The sequence below is a fragment of the Mesoplodon densirostris genome, chromosome 19 (genome assembly GCF_025265405.1).
Source record: "Mesoplodon densirostris isolate mMesDen1 chromosome 19, mMesDen1 primary haplotype, whole genome shotgun sequence".
In the NCBI taxonomy this organism is placed as follows: Eukaryota; Metazoa; Chordata; class Mammalia; order Artiodactyla; family Ziphiidae; genus Mesoplodon; species Mesoplodon densirostris.
In genome coordinates, this window is record NC_082679.1 from 39,107,618 (window position 1) to 39,121,172 (window position 13,555).

General features: G+C 45.5%; 1 protein-coding gene across 2 annotated transcripts in view; it reads right to left on the bottom strand.

Annotated features, from left to right (window-relative positions):
• CSNK2A2 (casein kinase 2 alpha 2) overlaps positions 1 to 3,200 on the bottom strand; it is a 38,871-nt gene extending 35,671 nt beyond the window's left edge. For both annotated transcript variants that reach the window (XM_060083883.1, XM_060083882.1), the window contains exons 1-2: positions 3,060 to 3,200; positions 2,128 to 2,239 (exon numbers count right to left, since the gene is read on the bottom strand). In XM_060083883.1, the coding sequence (XP_059939866.1) occupies positions 2,128 to 2,239; positions 3,060 to 3,163 (216 nt within the window). In that variant the 5' untranslated portion in view covers positions 3,164 to 3,200. The remainder of the gene's footprint in view (positions 1 to 2,127; positions 2,240 to 3,059) is intronic.
• Positions 3,201 to 13,555: the final 10,355 nt, after the last annotated feature.

A 13,555-nucleotide genomic window follows, 5' to 3' on the forward strand; every position in this document is an offset into this window, starting at 1 on the left:
TTCAAGAACACTGGAACTTACTCTGTGCTCAACATTAAGATCTTATAACCCAGTGCTAAAATGAGCAGTAAGAGACAGGAAGAAATGGGAAACAGGAGTTCTGGCTAAGGGCTATTTCAACATAGTGATGTTAGATATGTTTCTTTGTGCCTACATTTCTTGTCGGTTAAAAATAACCTTCAGCTTCCATATTGGGTTCCCTAAACATATCCTGCGAATCTTTAGAGCAGGGGAAAAGCTATCTAGCAACTGAGGCTATGAAGCTCTCTACAAGGATGACTAAAGGGCAACGTGATGCTTCCCTAAATGAACGTACTGTTATTTACATGTACACCTGAATGCTGTTCCTTTTCAAAAAAGACACTACAGGAAGTTGCACACTTACTCTAAAAATGCTACCGTCGCACAAATGTTTAGACATTTTTCTGGAATTGCTTTAGAGTCAGCAGTTTATTCTTCTGAATGTACAGCAATGGACTGTGGATATTCTTAATTTCAACTTATGCCTTGCTTAAAATTTCCTAAAGAGATTTTAAGCAGCTTATATTAAAAACATTTATGCTAACGTATAAAGAAAAAAATTGTATGCATTTGCCAGGTGATTTCTCTGAAGAGAACATTTCTTTCAATATTTATGCTTGTGAAGAAAAACAAACAAAAAAGATCACATGACTCTGTAGGTGCAATTCATATTTAGGGAAGAGGAGAGTCAAACACTCCACATCTTCAATATCAGTTCCTCACTTCTTACCCCAGTGTTTCTGACAGCACAAATAATTTGCCTATTTCTCTCAACTGCAATCCTGCCTCTTCATCACTAGGCCAGGATGGTACTGCGTAATAGAGATAATCACTTTTTGGAAAGGTGATTTTCAGACAGTCTAAGCCTGACCCCTCTTTCTAAATAGGGACACAGCTGCCTTAACTCTACTTAAGATACAAAAACAGCTTTTCAATCCCACATTCTTGTTCACAAAGCCTCTTCAAAATGGCCACAATGTGGGCTTCCCTGGTGGCGCAGTGGTTGAGAGTCCGCCTGCCGATGCAGGGGACACGGGTTCGTGCCCCAGTCCGGGAAGATCCCACATGCCGCGGAGCGGCTAGGCCCGTGTGCCATGGCCGCTGAGCCTGTGCGTCCGGAGCCTGTGCTCCGCCGCAACGGGAGAGGCCACAACAGTGAGAGGCCCGCATACCGCAAAAAAAAAAAAAAAAAAAAAAAAAAAAAAGTCGCCACAATGTAACTCTTGTATATGTAAAAGTGCTTATATTAACTCTTTGGTCATCTCAAGATTTCACTAAATGACAGGCACACATATTAAATAATCTGGCAATGATGAATACCCTTCACAGATTCTAAGAATTACTTTTTAGTACACCCTATAAAACATTATCAAAGCTACACAATCAGTCACCTGGAAGATAATTTAGCCAACATTTCATGCTCATTAAGATCATGCCTTCATTCAAGAGATGACAAAGGTGTATCTTTAACAAACTTAGGCTGCTAAACCAGATTCAGGCTGTTTTGTTCCCGTTATTATTTTAGTGATTGTAAGTGTATCCTCCACTGCTCCCAACTTCACTTTTACTAGCTGATAAGCAACAATGAACCTTCCTGACACTATTGGCGGACTATATTCAGCCCACCTGAAACTTATCAACAAAGGAGAAAAAACAATGATTATCCACTGAGGTGTTTCCCTCCGCTCAGGCTTCAAGCTCATCTTCGAAGCTACTCAATTGTTTCCAACTTCCTCTCTGGAATAAGAAGCTCAGTACTCAGGGAGCTCCTGGAGTGACAGGATCTTCACGAAAAGGCTCTTCTTGCTCCCGAACACCTATTTATTTTGTAACAAATGGAGCCCCGTTGGAATTTTCACTTTGGGACCCCATAATTACATTTCAGAACAAGAGCGTTCCTGAACTATCATGCTTAGATTTGAAACAGGTCTGCGTATTTTCTTGAAAGTTCACAGGAAAATGGGGTGGGAGGAGTAGCAGAGAGACATCAGGCAGAAGATACGTAAAATGAGAGCTTGTACTACTCATTCTAGAATGTGGCTGGAGTAGTTTATATCCTCCTGACCTGTGAAAAAGAAATTTTAACGCTACTCATAAGACACTCACCTTGAGAATTTTGACAACCACTCTCTCATTGTTGGTGATGTTAATGGCCTCAAATACTTCACTATACTTTCCCCTACCAAGTTTTCGAACCAGCTGGTAATCGTCTTGATTACTGTGAAAGGCAAGAAAGAGCGACACATAAAGGCCAGGACTTGGGATTAACTGAGCCTATGCCACTACACACCCCCATCCAGCCGCTTCCATTAATCAAGCACTTGGAAGTGTCTATATACATCATGCCACGACTCATTACCTAAATGAAAGCCACAACATAAACTTGGCTCCCTTCACTGGACGCAGCTCCTAACCTAACTGGTCCCTCATTAACTTGGGGGAGATGAGGTAGGAAGGCAAGGGTCTGAGCCAATTTAGAGAGATGAGCAAAGCATCACCATCCTGGAGGCTCAGAAGTGCCCCTCTGCCCACAGCACCTGCCTTATACTTCACACGCCGAAGGTAGACAGCTCCTCCTTTGAGAGTCTGGACGTCTTTAAAAAATTTCCTCCCACCCAGCCTCATTTCAAAAAACTAAAAAGGCAGAGAATTTTAATAGCTCAAGAGTACAGCTGCTGACTTCCCACCCCAATAGAAACCCCAAAGCGTGAGAAGGGCCGCTCCCTCACTTCCACCAGGCTCTGGTTCCTGGACCCCTACACTTGTCAGTAAGAAAGCATTCCCTGGGGTGAGCGGGAGAGAGGGGTGCGCACGGCGGAGAGGAAGGAACGAGAAGGGGGGAGAGGGAGACGAGAACATAGTGTGTGTGTGTATGGGGGAGGGTCTGCCGCCCACCCCAGACCCGAGGAAGCACGGGCCCAGCGGGAAAACAGATCGCTGGGGGGACAGATCGCGGGGAGCGAGTGCGGTCTGCGTCGGGGGGCGGCCGGGTGGGGGTGGGGGTGAGAGGGCCCGGCGGGGGACGGCGGCGGCTTTACCCCCAGCTCGGGACGTGAGCTTCATAGTCCCAGTACTCGCGGCTCCTCAGGCTGTTCACCTCGGCGTAGACCCGGGCCCTGCTGCCCGCGGCCGGGCCGGGCATGGCGGGCGGGACCGGGGGGCGCCGCGGGGCGCCGAAGGCGGCGGCGGTGCGGCGGGGGTCGCGGGGCGGCGGGCGGAGGAGGCGGCGGGCCGCGGGCCGCCGGAGGAGAAGGAGGAGCGCGGCTGCGGGCGTCCGCGCCAGGCCGGGCCCGCGGGGGCGGGCGGGCTGGGGGCGCGGGGGGCGCCGGCCGAGCCGGCCCGGCCCTGGAGCGGCCGGCGGGGTGGCGGGGCGGGAGGCTCTTGCAATCCGCGGCGGCCTCCGCTTGGCTCGCGGCCCCGCGGCAGCGGCGGCGGTGGCTGCACCAGCAGCGGCAGCCGCCGGCCGGGGAAAGGGTAGCGGCGGCGGCGGTGGCGAAGAAGGAGGAGGAGGAGGAGGACACCCGGAAAAGAGGCCGCGCTCACTAGGAGCGGCCGTCGCCCGGCCCGGGGCCTCCCGGCTCACAGCGCCCCCTGCTGCGTGGGGGGACCCGCCCGGCGGCCCGGCCCCACCCCCGGCCCCGCCCTCCAAGGCTACCTTCCAAGTCTCCCCATCCTCGGTCTGGCCTAACGCCCTCATCACGGAGTCTCGTCCACCCACAGGCTACTGCCCTAGAGGCTTACCCCTCGCATACCCTTTTAGGACTCTCCTAGAGACCCCTACCCAAAGCTCTCTACTCTCTCGTCATCCAGAGTTTACCCATCCCAACCTCCCAAACGGACACTGTTGTGACCTTTCTGTCACACAAAGTTCCCATCAAGTCCCTCCCTAATGACTCGATCTTATCTCTCAGAACCTCTCCAACTCAAGAGAGTTCCCCATCCCTCCCAGACACCCCGTCTTCCCCCAATGGGCCCTGCCCTGTCACCCAGAGACTCTTGAACCTCAAGACTTCCTCTTCTCTCCTCATCCAGAGCCTTCCTCACGAAACCCTTCTTTTACTCTTTCCTCCAAATTTCCTTCCAGAACTTCCCTAAGAACCCTCTGTATGTTCACTTCTGTCACTTGGTTAAGTTGGAGTCAGCCGGGTTTCTCACTGTAAAGTTCCTATTTTTCCCTTTGTAATTAATAAGCAATTTGTGGGGAGATACTTTAGGACCATGTAAGCACCCTGGTTTTGTTTGGGGCCACACAGAGCAGAAGAACAATTGTGAGGGACAGGCTAGGGGCATGGACTGAGGGTGGTGTAGCCAACCAAACTTTGGCCTATTTTATTATGTTGTCTTCTAGCCCTGAACACTCTTCTCTCTCTCTCTTTTTTTTTTTTTTTTTTTTTGCGGTACGCGGGCCTCTCACTGCTGTGGCCTCCCGTTGCAGAGCACAGGCTCCGGACGTGCAGGCTCAGCGGCCATGGCTCACGGGCCCAGCCGCTCTGCGGCATGTGGGATCTTCCCGGACTGGGGCACGAACCCATGTTCCCTGCATCGGCAGGTGGACTCTCAACCACTGCACCACCAGGGAAGCCCCACTCTTCTCTTTGATCTTCTGGGCCTTTCTTTTGTCTTGCTTTCCCATCCCACATTTTTTTTTTTGTCAACAGAACTTCCTCACTCAGCCCAGGTTGCTCTGACTCCAATCCTTTTTCATGTTCTGTTTTCTAGGTGAGACCCTGTTTCCTCCTTTTTGATATAGTTAAGGGCACAGACTGTGGAGTCAGATCCATCCGAGGTCTGAATCCCAGCCCTGCTACTTACAAGCTGTGTGACCTTGGGCCAATAACTTAATCTCTCTGTGCTGTAGATTTTATAGCATAAAAATAGTAATGGCACCTACTTCACAGGGCTATGGGGAAAATTAGACAAGGTAAGCCATGTAATACACTTAGAACAGTGTCTAGCAGGTACTACATGCTCAATATTATTATTATCAGACCAGGGCCTTCCTCCTACACTTTTCTGTCCTTGAGATCACCACATGCCCATCTTTCAGTTCTTTTCTACCCTCCAAGCTTGACCAGGGCCACCTCCACCCCCTCCACTCCCCTCTTGCTATGCCTGACTCCTTTTTCCTCTTCAAGTCTCACCTTTAAGTTCACTTTAAATGTTAGAGTTGATACTGATCTATCCCAGCACCCATCCACATTCTTCAGAAAACTGCATATTTTCTAATTATTTGTTTCCTAGGTTATTGTCTGTTTCCTCCACTGTAGAAACAGCGTGAGAACAAAAATTGAGTCTGGTTGCTCACCACTGTCTCACCCAGCATCTGCCACAGCTCAAGGCTTTCAATGAATACAGTGTTACCCTACAGAGCATGTATTAATTACAAAGGGCAACCTGGAGGTCATCACACTAATCATGAATCAAACTTAACATCATCAGTAAGGGACTAACTGACCCTCTGATGTGATGCATCAAGAAGGGACACAACATTTGCCCCCAGATTTTAACTTTAATCAGACAAATCCAAACTGGGGAGCATTCTGCAAAACAACTAGCCTGGACTCTTCAAAAAGATGTGTCACAAGAGAAAACAAAACAAAAACCCAAAACTCTGGAGTAATGCTCTTTATTAAAGAGCCTGAGAGATATAACTAAATGAAGTGTATCATTCTGGATTCGATCCTGAATGAAAAAGGTAGGAAGGAAAGGAAAGAGAGATGGAGGGAGGAAGGGAAGGAGAAAGAATACAGCTAAAAGGACACTATGTATTGGGACTACTGAGGAAATTTGAATATAGGATGTATATTACATAAAAGTATTGTATCAATGTTAAATTTTATGAGTGCGAGGATTATGTTGTGGTTAGGCAGGAGACTCTCTTGATCTTAGGAGTTATATGCCAAGTGTTTAGGGATGAAGTATCATGATATCTGCAACTTACTCTCAAATGGTTCTCCAGAAAAACATGGGTTCCTAAGAGCACAAGCATGCAAGGGAGAGGGGAGAGATTACAGAGAAATGTTGACAGTTGGAGAACGTGATTGGACTACATGAGCTCGCAATTTTTTGGTACTTTGAAAATTTTCAAAATAAAAACTGGAAAAAAATAAATAAAGCATTTATGGAATAAGTGGGCTTTGGAATTTAATTCCCAAACCTGCAAACCTCCCTAAATCTCTGTTGTATGAGAAGACACAAACGTTCTCAAATTCTTAATGCAGCCTTAGGATTTCTTTCTGACAAGTCCCTGTGAACTAGTCTAGACCAGAGGTTTTCAATTCTGAGCCCTGGATGAGCTTCCTAGGTTCAAGAAAACCTTGACACTGTGCAAATTTGTGGGTCAGTGTGTGTGTGTGTGTGTTTATGCATATGGGTGTGTGTGCATTCTGTCCTTAGCATCCATCAGATTCTCAAAGGAGCCCATGGCCCAAAAAGGATTCCAAACTACTGGTCTAACTACTAGGTCCAGTCCCAGCTGGGGTTCCATTCCTTACCTACGACCTCACCCACTTCTGACCCCACCTACCCTCCCTCCACCTTTCTCTCATCCCTCACCACCTAACCCACACCCATCTCACATAACCTGCTCCCACACCTGCCGGGATGCCTGAGGATTTGCCCACACATCACTCTGGTGCAAAATGCCCTTGGATTTGGCTGACACTTGGCTAACTCAGCCCTGAAACTTGCAGTCAGTCCTCCCACGGCCAAATGGAGTATGCTTTTGTGGTTTCTTGGTAGGTAGGTTAGGCATTCCATGGACTTGGTAGAGACCCACCTCCTCTCCTTCCTGCCAGTTTGCCATGCAGTGTGCTTGGTGTGAATTAAGATGGGTGATTGGAGATGGTACCAATGCAGCTTTTACTGAAGGAGTAAGATTCACTTGGATATGGAGAAGGACAGACCAGTGGCTCTGCAGGGATGGCAGACAGGGTAGGGACATTCAGTGAACCAGAATCAACCTCCTCTAATTACTCTGTGTGTGTGGGTCTGAGGATGAGCATAATTCAGGGTTACACAAGGGAGAATGAAAGAGGGCATCTTAAGTCAACTGGCCCAAGAATTTAATACCAGCTCCTCCTATGCCCCCAAATTCTAACCAAATACTAAAAAATAACCCCCAACCCCCCTCCCAAAATTAAAAAACCCTCACAAGAACACCTTCTGTCTTTCCAAGGCCTATTTCCAAAACATTTGAGAGGTTTACAGGCTTTTATGCTATATTGCTGATTCTTAGAACCTAGCCCAAGAAAATGATGACAATTATGATCAAAGAATTATTAATGGTAGTGACAATTTGTGTGTTCAATATCATTGAATCCTGCAAAAACCCTGAGGCTAAAAACCATTGAATTTACCCCTTAACTGGGTGGATTGTATAGTATGTGAATTATATCTCAAGAAAGCTCTTTAAAAATCCAGTGAGGTTGGAGCTATTGTAAGGATCTCCTTTTTGCAGTTGTGGAAACCAAGACTCCAATGACATGGATAATTGAAGCAGAGCCTGGATTTGAACTCTGGTCTTTCTGACCACCAAGTCCATTTCTGATTCAGTATATCCCCCCAAAGACCTAAAGATGTTCATCATGAAAATCATCAGCTTTAAAATCATGAAAATGTAAAACAACCTAAATATCCCCAATTGGGAGACCAGTTAAATAAATCGTGTATCCCTACAGTGAAATATTAGGGATCATTAGAAATTATGATTATCAGGAATTTTTAGTGATGAGAAAAATTTTATTATATGAGGTTTACTTGTGTAAAAAATTACACAAGTAATTGTGGTAAGCAGAATAATGCCACAGTCTCCGCCTTGTTCCCCAGAGATCTCTACTTTCTAATCTCCGTGACCTGTGAATATGTGAATATATTACTTCACATGGAAAAAGAGGCTTTGCAGATGCAATTAAATTAAGGATTTTGAGATGGGGAGATTATCCAGGATTAGCCAAGTGGGCTTAATGTAATCACAAGGGTCCTGATAAAGGAAAGAGAGGCAGGAGAGCCAATGAAGATGGAAGCAGAGGTCAGCGTGATGCAATTGCTGGCCCTACAGGTGGAAGGGGGCCATGAGCCCAGAATTGTAGTCAGCCTCCAGAAACTGGAAAAGGCAAGGAAACATTCCCACCTAGCAACTCCAGAAGGAATGCAGCCCTGCCAACACCTTGATTTTAGTCCAATGACACCCATTTCGAACTTCTGACCTCTTGAACTATAAGATAATAGACCTCTGTTGTTTTAAGCCACCAAGTTTGCTGTAATTTGTTATAACAGCAACAAGAAACTCATACAGTAGAATATAGTTACTAAACATTCTTCAAGAAACTCAGTCAGTGAGGTTAAAAGTGAAGAGTGTTCTTCTTTCCCTTGGACATTCCCACAGTTTGGTGTGTATCCTTCCAGGCCTTTTCCTCTGCAATAAGAACATATAATACAATAACATATAATACAATGTATCTTCTTTTGCTTTGCTTTGCTTTGTACCAAAGTGTGTATTCATACTTAGTAGATAAGTTCTCAGGCTTGTAACAAATGTATAGAAAAAGAACTGCAAAGAGCTACAATAAGTGCCTTTGAGTCTGGGAATCACTTGACTTTTCCTTTGTGGTCAGAAAAAATAACAAATGTTTAGATGCTGTTTACTATCTTGGCCCTTCTCCCAACAACCTATGAGTTAGTGGGGGCTTTTCACCAGTTGGGAGGTTGTAGAGGGTTGGGGAGTAAGGTCTTAACTTCTCTCTGTAATCAGAGGAATCCACAGGGAATGCTGGGCTCTCATTTCTGTGTGTCTTTGAGGCTCCAGACAGGTGAATAAAGTGTGTTCATTAGGGCCGCACTGGCGGCACTGCACCTGGGTCCATTCCCACAACTTGCTTGGGGATAACACGCTTTGATTCTTTATTTCTTAATCATCCTTAAAGTGTGACCCACTCCACCCTCCACCCAGCAGGTGTCCCCACAGAGGGGCAGGAGCAGATGTGACACAGCCTGCTCAGACTAGAAACAGAAATTTTCTGCCGGTGCTCCAGTGGGGTCCTTTTTTATTCAGCCTTTTTTTTTTTTTTTTTTTTTAATTTTATTTATTTTTTATTTTTGGCTGCGTTGGGTCTTTGTTGTTGCATGCAGGCTTTCTCTAGTTGCGGCGAGCGGGGGCTACTCTTCGTTGCAGTGCACGGGCCTCTCACTGCGGTGGCTTCTCTTGTTGCGGAGCACGGGCTCTAGGGGCACAGGCCTCAGCAGTTGTGGCACACGGGCTCAGTAGTTGTGGCTCGTGGGCTCTAGAGCTCAGGCTCAGTAGTTGTGGCGCACGGGCTTAGTTGCTCCGCGGCATGTGGGATCTTCCTGGACCACAGCTCAAACCCGTGTCCCCTGCATTGGCAGGCGGACTCTTAACCACTGCGCCACCAGGGAAGCCCTATTCAGCCTTGTTTGACTGCAAAAGGGGGCACGCATTTCACCCCTGTCCCCCATCACCCATCTTTTCCGAGAAGCTCAGTGAACTCAAACTCTCCTATTCTCAGGGAAAGAGATAAACTCATTCAGACTAAAATGTCAATAACAGCTCTCTAAAGGGGATTTGCATTTGAAGGAGGGTCTGGACTCAGAAGTCCTGCAGAATGGATCCTTCATCACGTAGTGTGAGTGGTAGGTGGAGGGGTTATTTTGAAGGGCAGGCAGTACCTCCCTGAGAGCTGTACCCACCCCGAGAGACTGAGGTAGGCATTTGGAGGGGCGTGGGCTGAACTCTACAGTAACAGGCACCACAGCCCCTGGCAAGGCCATTGTACTTCGCAAACATTTATCCTCTTCCGGGCAGACCAATTGCTCTTCCAAATTGTCCACAATCACCATCAACTCCCACCTCCCATCCATCACCAAGTCCAGCTGGTTTTCTGTCCAGCTGGCAGCTCACTTCCACCCTCCTGTCTTGATGCCCATAGAGTTGGCCCTGACTTAAGCCTGAATCATTTCCTCCTTGCCTTTTCTGCAGGTCCTTTTCTGCAGCCATTTCTGGGCTGTCAGACTTACCACGTACTAACCCAGGGGTCCTTAACCTGGGTCAGTGGCTAGAACTCATTGGGTTCATAACCTCGGGTAAAAAAAAATTACATCTTTATTCACTAACCTCTAAATAAAATTGAGCATTTCCTTCCATTATGGATGTAGTAAATAAATAAATAAATAAAAATGAAAACAAACAAAGCCCAGTAGTATTAGCGGCCCCTGCGAGTAAGTCACTAGTAGAAATCCCAGATATTTGCTTGTCACTTTACAGTTGGTGTTATTATTTTTGTTTTTAAGATTTTTTTGTTTTTTTGATATGGACCATTTTTTTTAAAGTCTTTACTGAATTTGTTACAATAGTGCTTCTGTTTTATGTTTGGGTTTTATGGCCCCGAGGCATGTGGGATCTTAGCTCCCTGACCAGGGATCGAACCTGCACCCCCTGCATTGGCAGGAGAAGTCTTAACCACTGGGCCGCCAGGAAAGTAAGTCTCTGGTGTTTTGTTTTGTTTTGTTTTTCAGATTCTCATGTTTTATTGCCATATCTTCATAAACATTTAAAAGGGAAAAATATCATCACTGCAGTCTTGACAGGTAAGATTTATTAATCCTTAACTAGATTGTAATGGATCCTCTCAGAATTGAAGAAAATGGTTGATAGAAGCATAAGGTGGCATTTGGTGCTGGTCATTCAGTTCATGAGGCTGTAGACTGGAGCATGTGCTCAAGTGTGAAAGCTTGGCAGCTGGATCTTTCTGCTTGGTCCATTTCCCAGCCAGGTTAAACCCTTGTTCAAACTTACTAGCTGTGTTTCTGATTATAAATTGCTTAATCTCACTTTGCCTCAATATATTCCTGGCACATGATAAATATTCAAATAATGTTAGTTCTTATTGTTAGTGATCCAGAAGAATTTCAGCACAAACCCAAATATTAAGATGTTGTTTTAGATCTGCTTCTTTGGGTCACTTCTGATGAGCTTTCTAGTTAGTTAGGCTCATGATAGATGATGGTTGACCAGCAAAGATCCAACTGATTCATAAGATAGTTCCAAACCTTGTCTGTAGATTTTCCTGGAGGTCTCAGTTTTCGTCAGAACTTTGGAGATCATCTCAATACATCAGAAGTATGCCAATGCACAAAAGGAAAAATGTTCCGTACTATACTAAAAGCCATTGCTGTCCAGAAGGACCAGCTGCTCTGATTGCCAGAGGCAAAACGTACAGTGGGACTGTCCCTCCTCCGGACATAAGGCATCTGTTTAGAAGGCTGTGAGGCTTTTTATTTGATAAACGTTTGATACATTTTTATTTGATAAACATTTGATAGACATTTGATACTTTTTATTTCCCCCAACAGATACTAGGGGATATACCCTAAGGAATAACAAAAAAAACATACAAAATAACAACAAAGAACCAGCTAAACTAAAAGATGTTGCACTTGCAAGCTCTTTTTGTTTTAGGAAGTGCATCATTTCTGGATGCTTGCAGAAGTCTTCCTGTTTGACTGGAAGATGACATGGAAAGCCCAAGTGCCAGTGATGGGCCAGCCCTATGACTGCAGGGGCCTGCCAGCTCCGCTGCTCACAAGAGCACAAAGTACAACAGAATTTCCTGTGGATGACCTGCCAGCTCCAGAAAGCACTATCTAAGCCCAAGAAGAAAATGAAAACTCCACAACCCTAAGTGGGGACCAATCCCTTCACTGAGAAAATGGAGGAGGAGACATAGACCACAGTGAGAGAGATGGTTGGGAGAAGACAGCCCTGGTGGTAAGCACAGTAGACACCGGTGGCATTGCTGGACTCACCCTGATTAGCACCAAGAATCGTGTCATTCTGCTGACACCGTAATCCTTAGACCCTGTTCTAATTTTGCCATTTGCCCAGTAATGTCCTTTAGAGCAAAAGGATCCCCTCCAGAACCACAAGTGGCATTTAGTTGTCATGTTTCATTTTTTTTAAATTGAGATATAATTGACATATATTAGTTTCAGGTGTACAACATAATGATTCCATACATGTATATGTTGTGAAATGATCACCACACTGAGTCGCGGTAACATCCATCGCCACAGAGTTAGTTGTGGCTCTTTACTCTCTCTGTTTAGAACAGTTCCTCAGTTTCTTTTAGAAAATTATAGGCCAGTACTTTTGTAGCCTGATCCTCAGTTTGAGGTTATCTCATATCTCTTCATGATTTGATTCAGATTATGTATCCTTGGCAGAAATATTACAGAAATAATTCCATGTTCTCATAGCGTCCTGTCAGGTGACATACAATTTCTATCATCCTGTTACCCAAAGTTTTGATATTAACTTCAATCATTTGATTATCAAGGTAGTGTCTGCCAGATTTCTCCACTGTAAAGTCACTCTTTTTACCTTTTTAAGGAATATGTATTTTATGGAGAAGTGTTCTGAAAACTGTGTACTTATCCCAGTCTTCATCAAATTTTCTATTTATTTCTTTATGTTGGTATGAACTCATAGATTACTATTTTATTCAATGAGTTATAATCAATTCTTGTCATTAGTTATTTTGATGTTCAAACTGTCCCTTATGTGGCTAGTGGGAGCTCCTTCAAGCTGGCTCCTGTATCCTCTCAATGTTCCATTATCCTTCGAGCACTTTCTTATTTTTTGGCACAAAAAAAATGTTCCTAGTTCGTCTTGTACTTTCGCTTCCCCAGGCCTGGAATCAACCATTTCTCCAAAGTGTCCTGATTCCTTTTAGTGGAGAAGAGTATGTAGAGACCAAGATCTGAACACAAGGTATGCTCACTCTTTCTTATTTCTTATTGCTGTTCCCAAGCCTTCTCCAGTCGACTGAGCTAGAGAATATGTATATATGTACGTACAGACATGCGCACACACACACACACACATACACACACACACTTCATTTTCCTTCTATATTTATTTCTCTCTCTATCTGTGTTTATTGGAAACCGTGAGTTCACTGCATATCTCCAATTCCAATCTAACACCATAGAATTCATTCTAGTTTTCTCCCTCTCTATATTTGTAACCCTCTTTTCTGACAGTGGGCAATCTGGCACACGCAGGCTCTTTTAGATGGCGGAGGGAGTGGTAAGAAAGGCCTCTGAGGAGGTGACCTTTAAGCTGAGACTTGAAGCAAGTGAGGGCATAAGCCATGCAGATTCTGGGAGAAGAGTGTTCTAGGCAGAACGCTGCAGTCCTTGCAGTGGCCCCAGCAGAGGCACGCAGGTGTGTCTGAGGAACAGCAGGAGTCCCGTGGCTGAGCCAGTAGGCAGATGGCGTCAGCCTGGTAAGAGGGGCTAGTTCAGGTAGCGCCTTGCATTGTAAAGACTTTGGTTTTTATAGTGACCGAGATAGGAAGCCAATGGAGCACTTCAAACACAGGAGAGACATCGTTTTAAAAGGGTTGCTCTGACTGCAAGTATGGAAGCCGGGAGACCAGCGAGAGAGACCTACAGTAAACCAGTGGGTAAGCACCCCGGCTAGGAAGGTGGTGAGAAAGGGTCAGATTCCAAGATCATT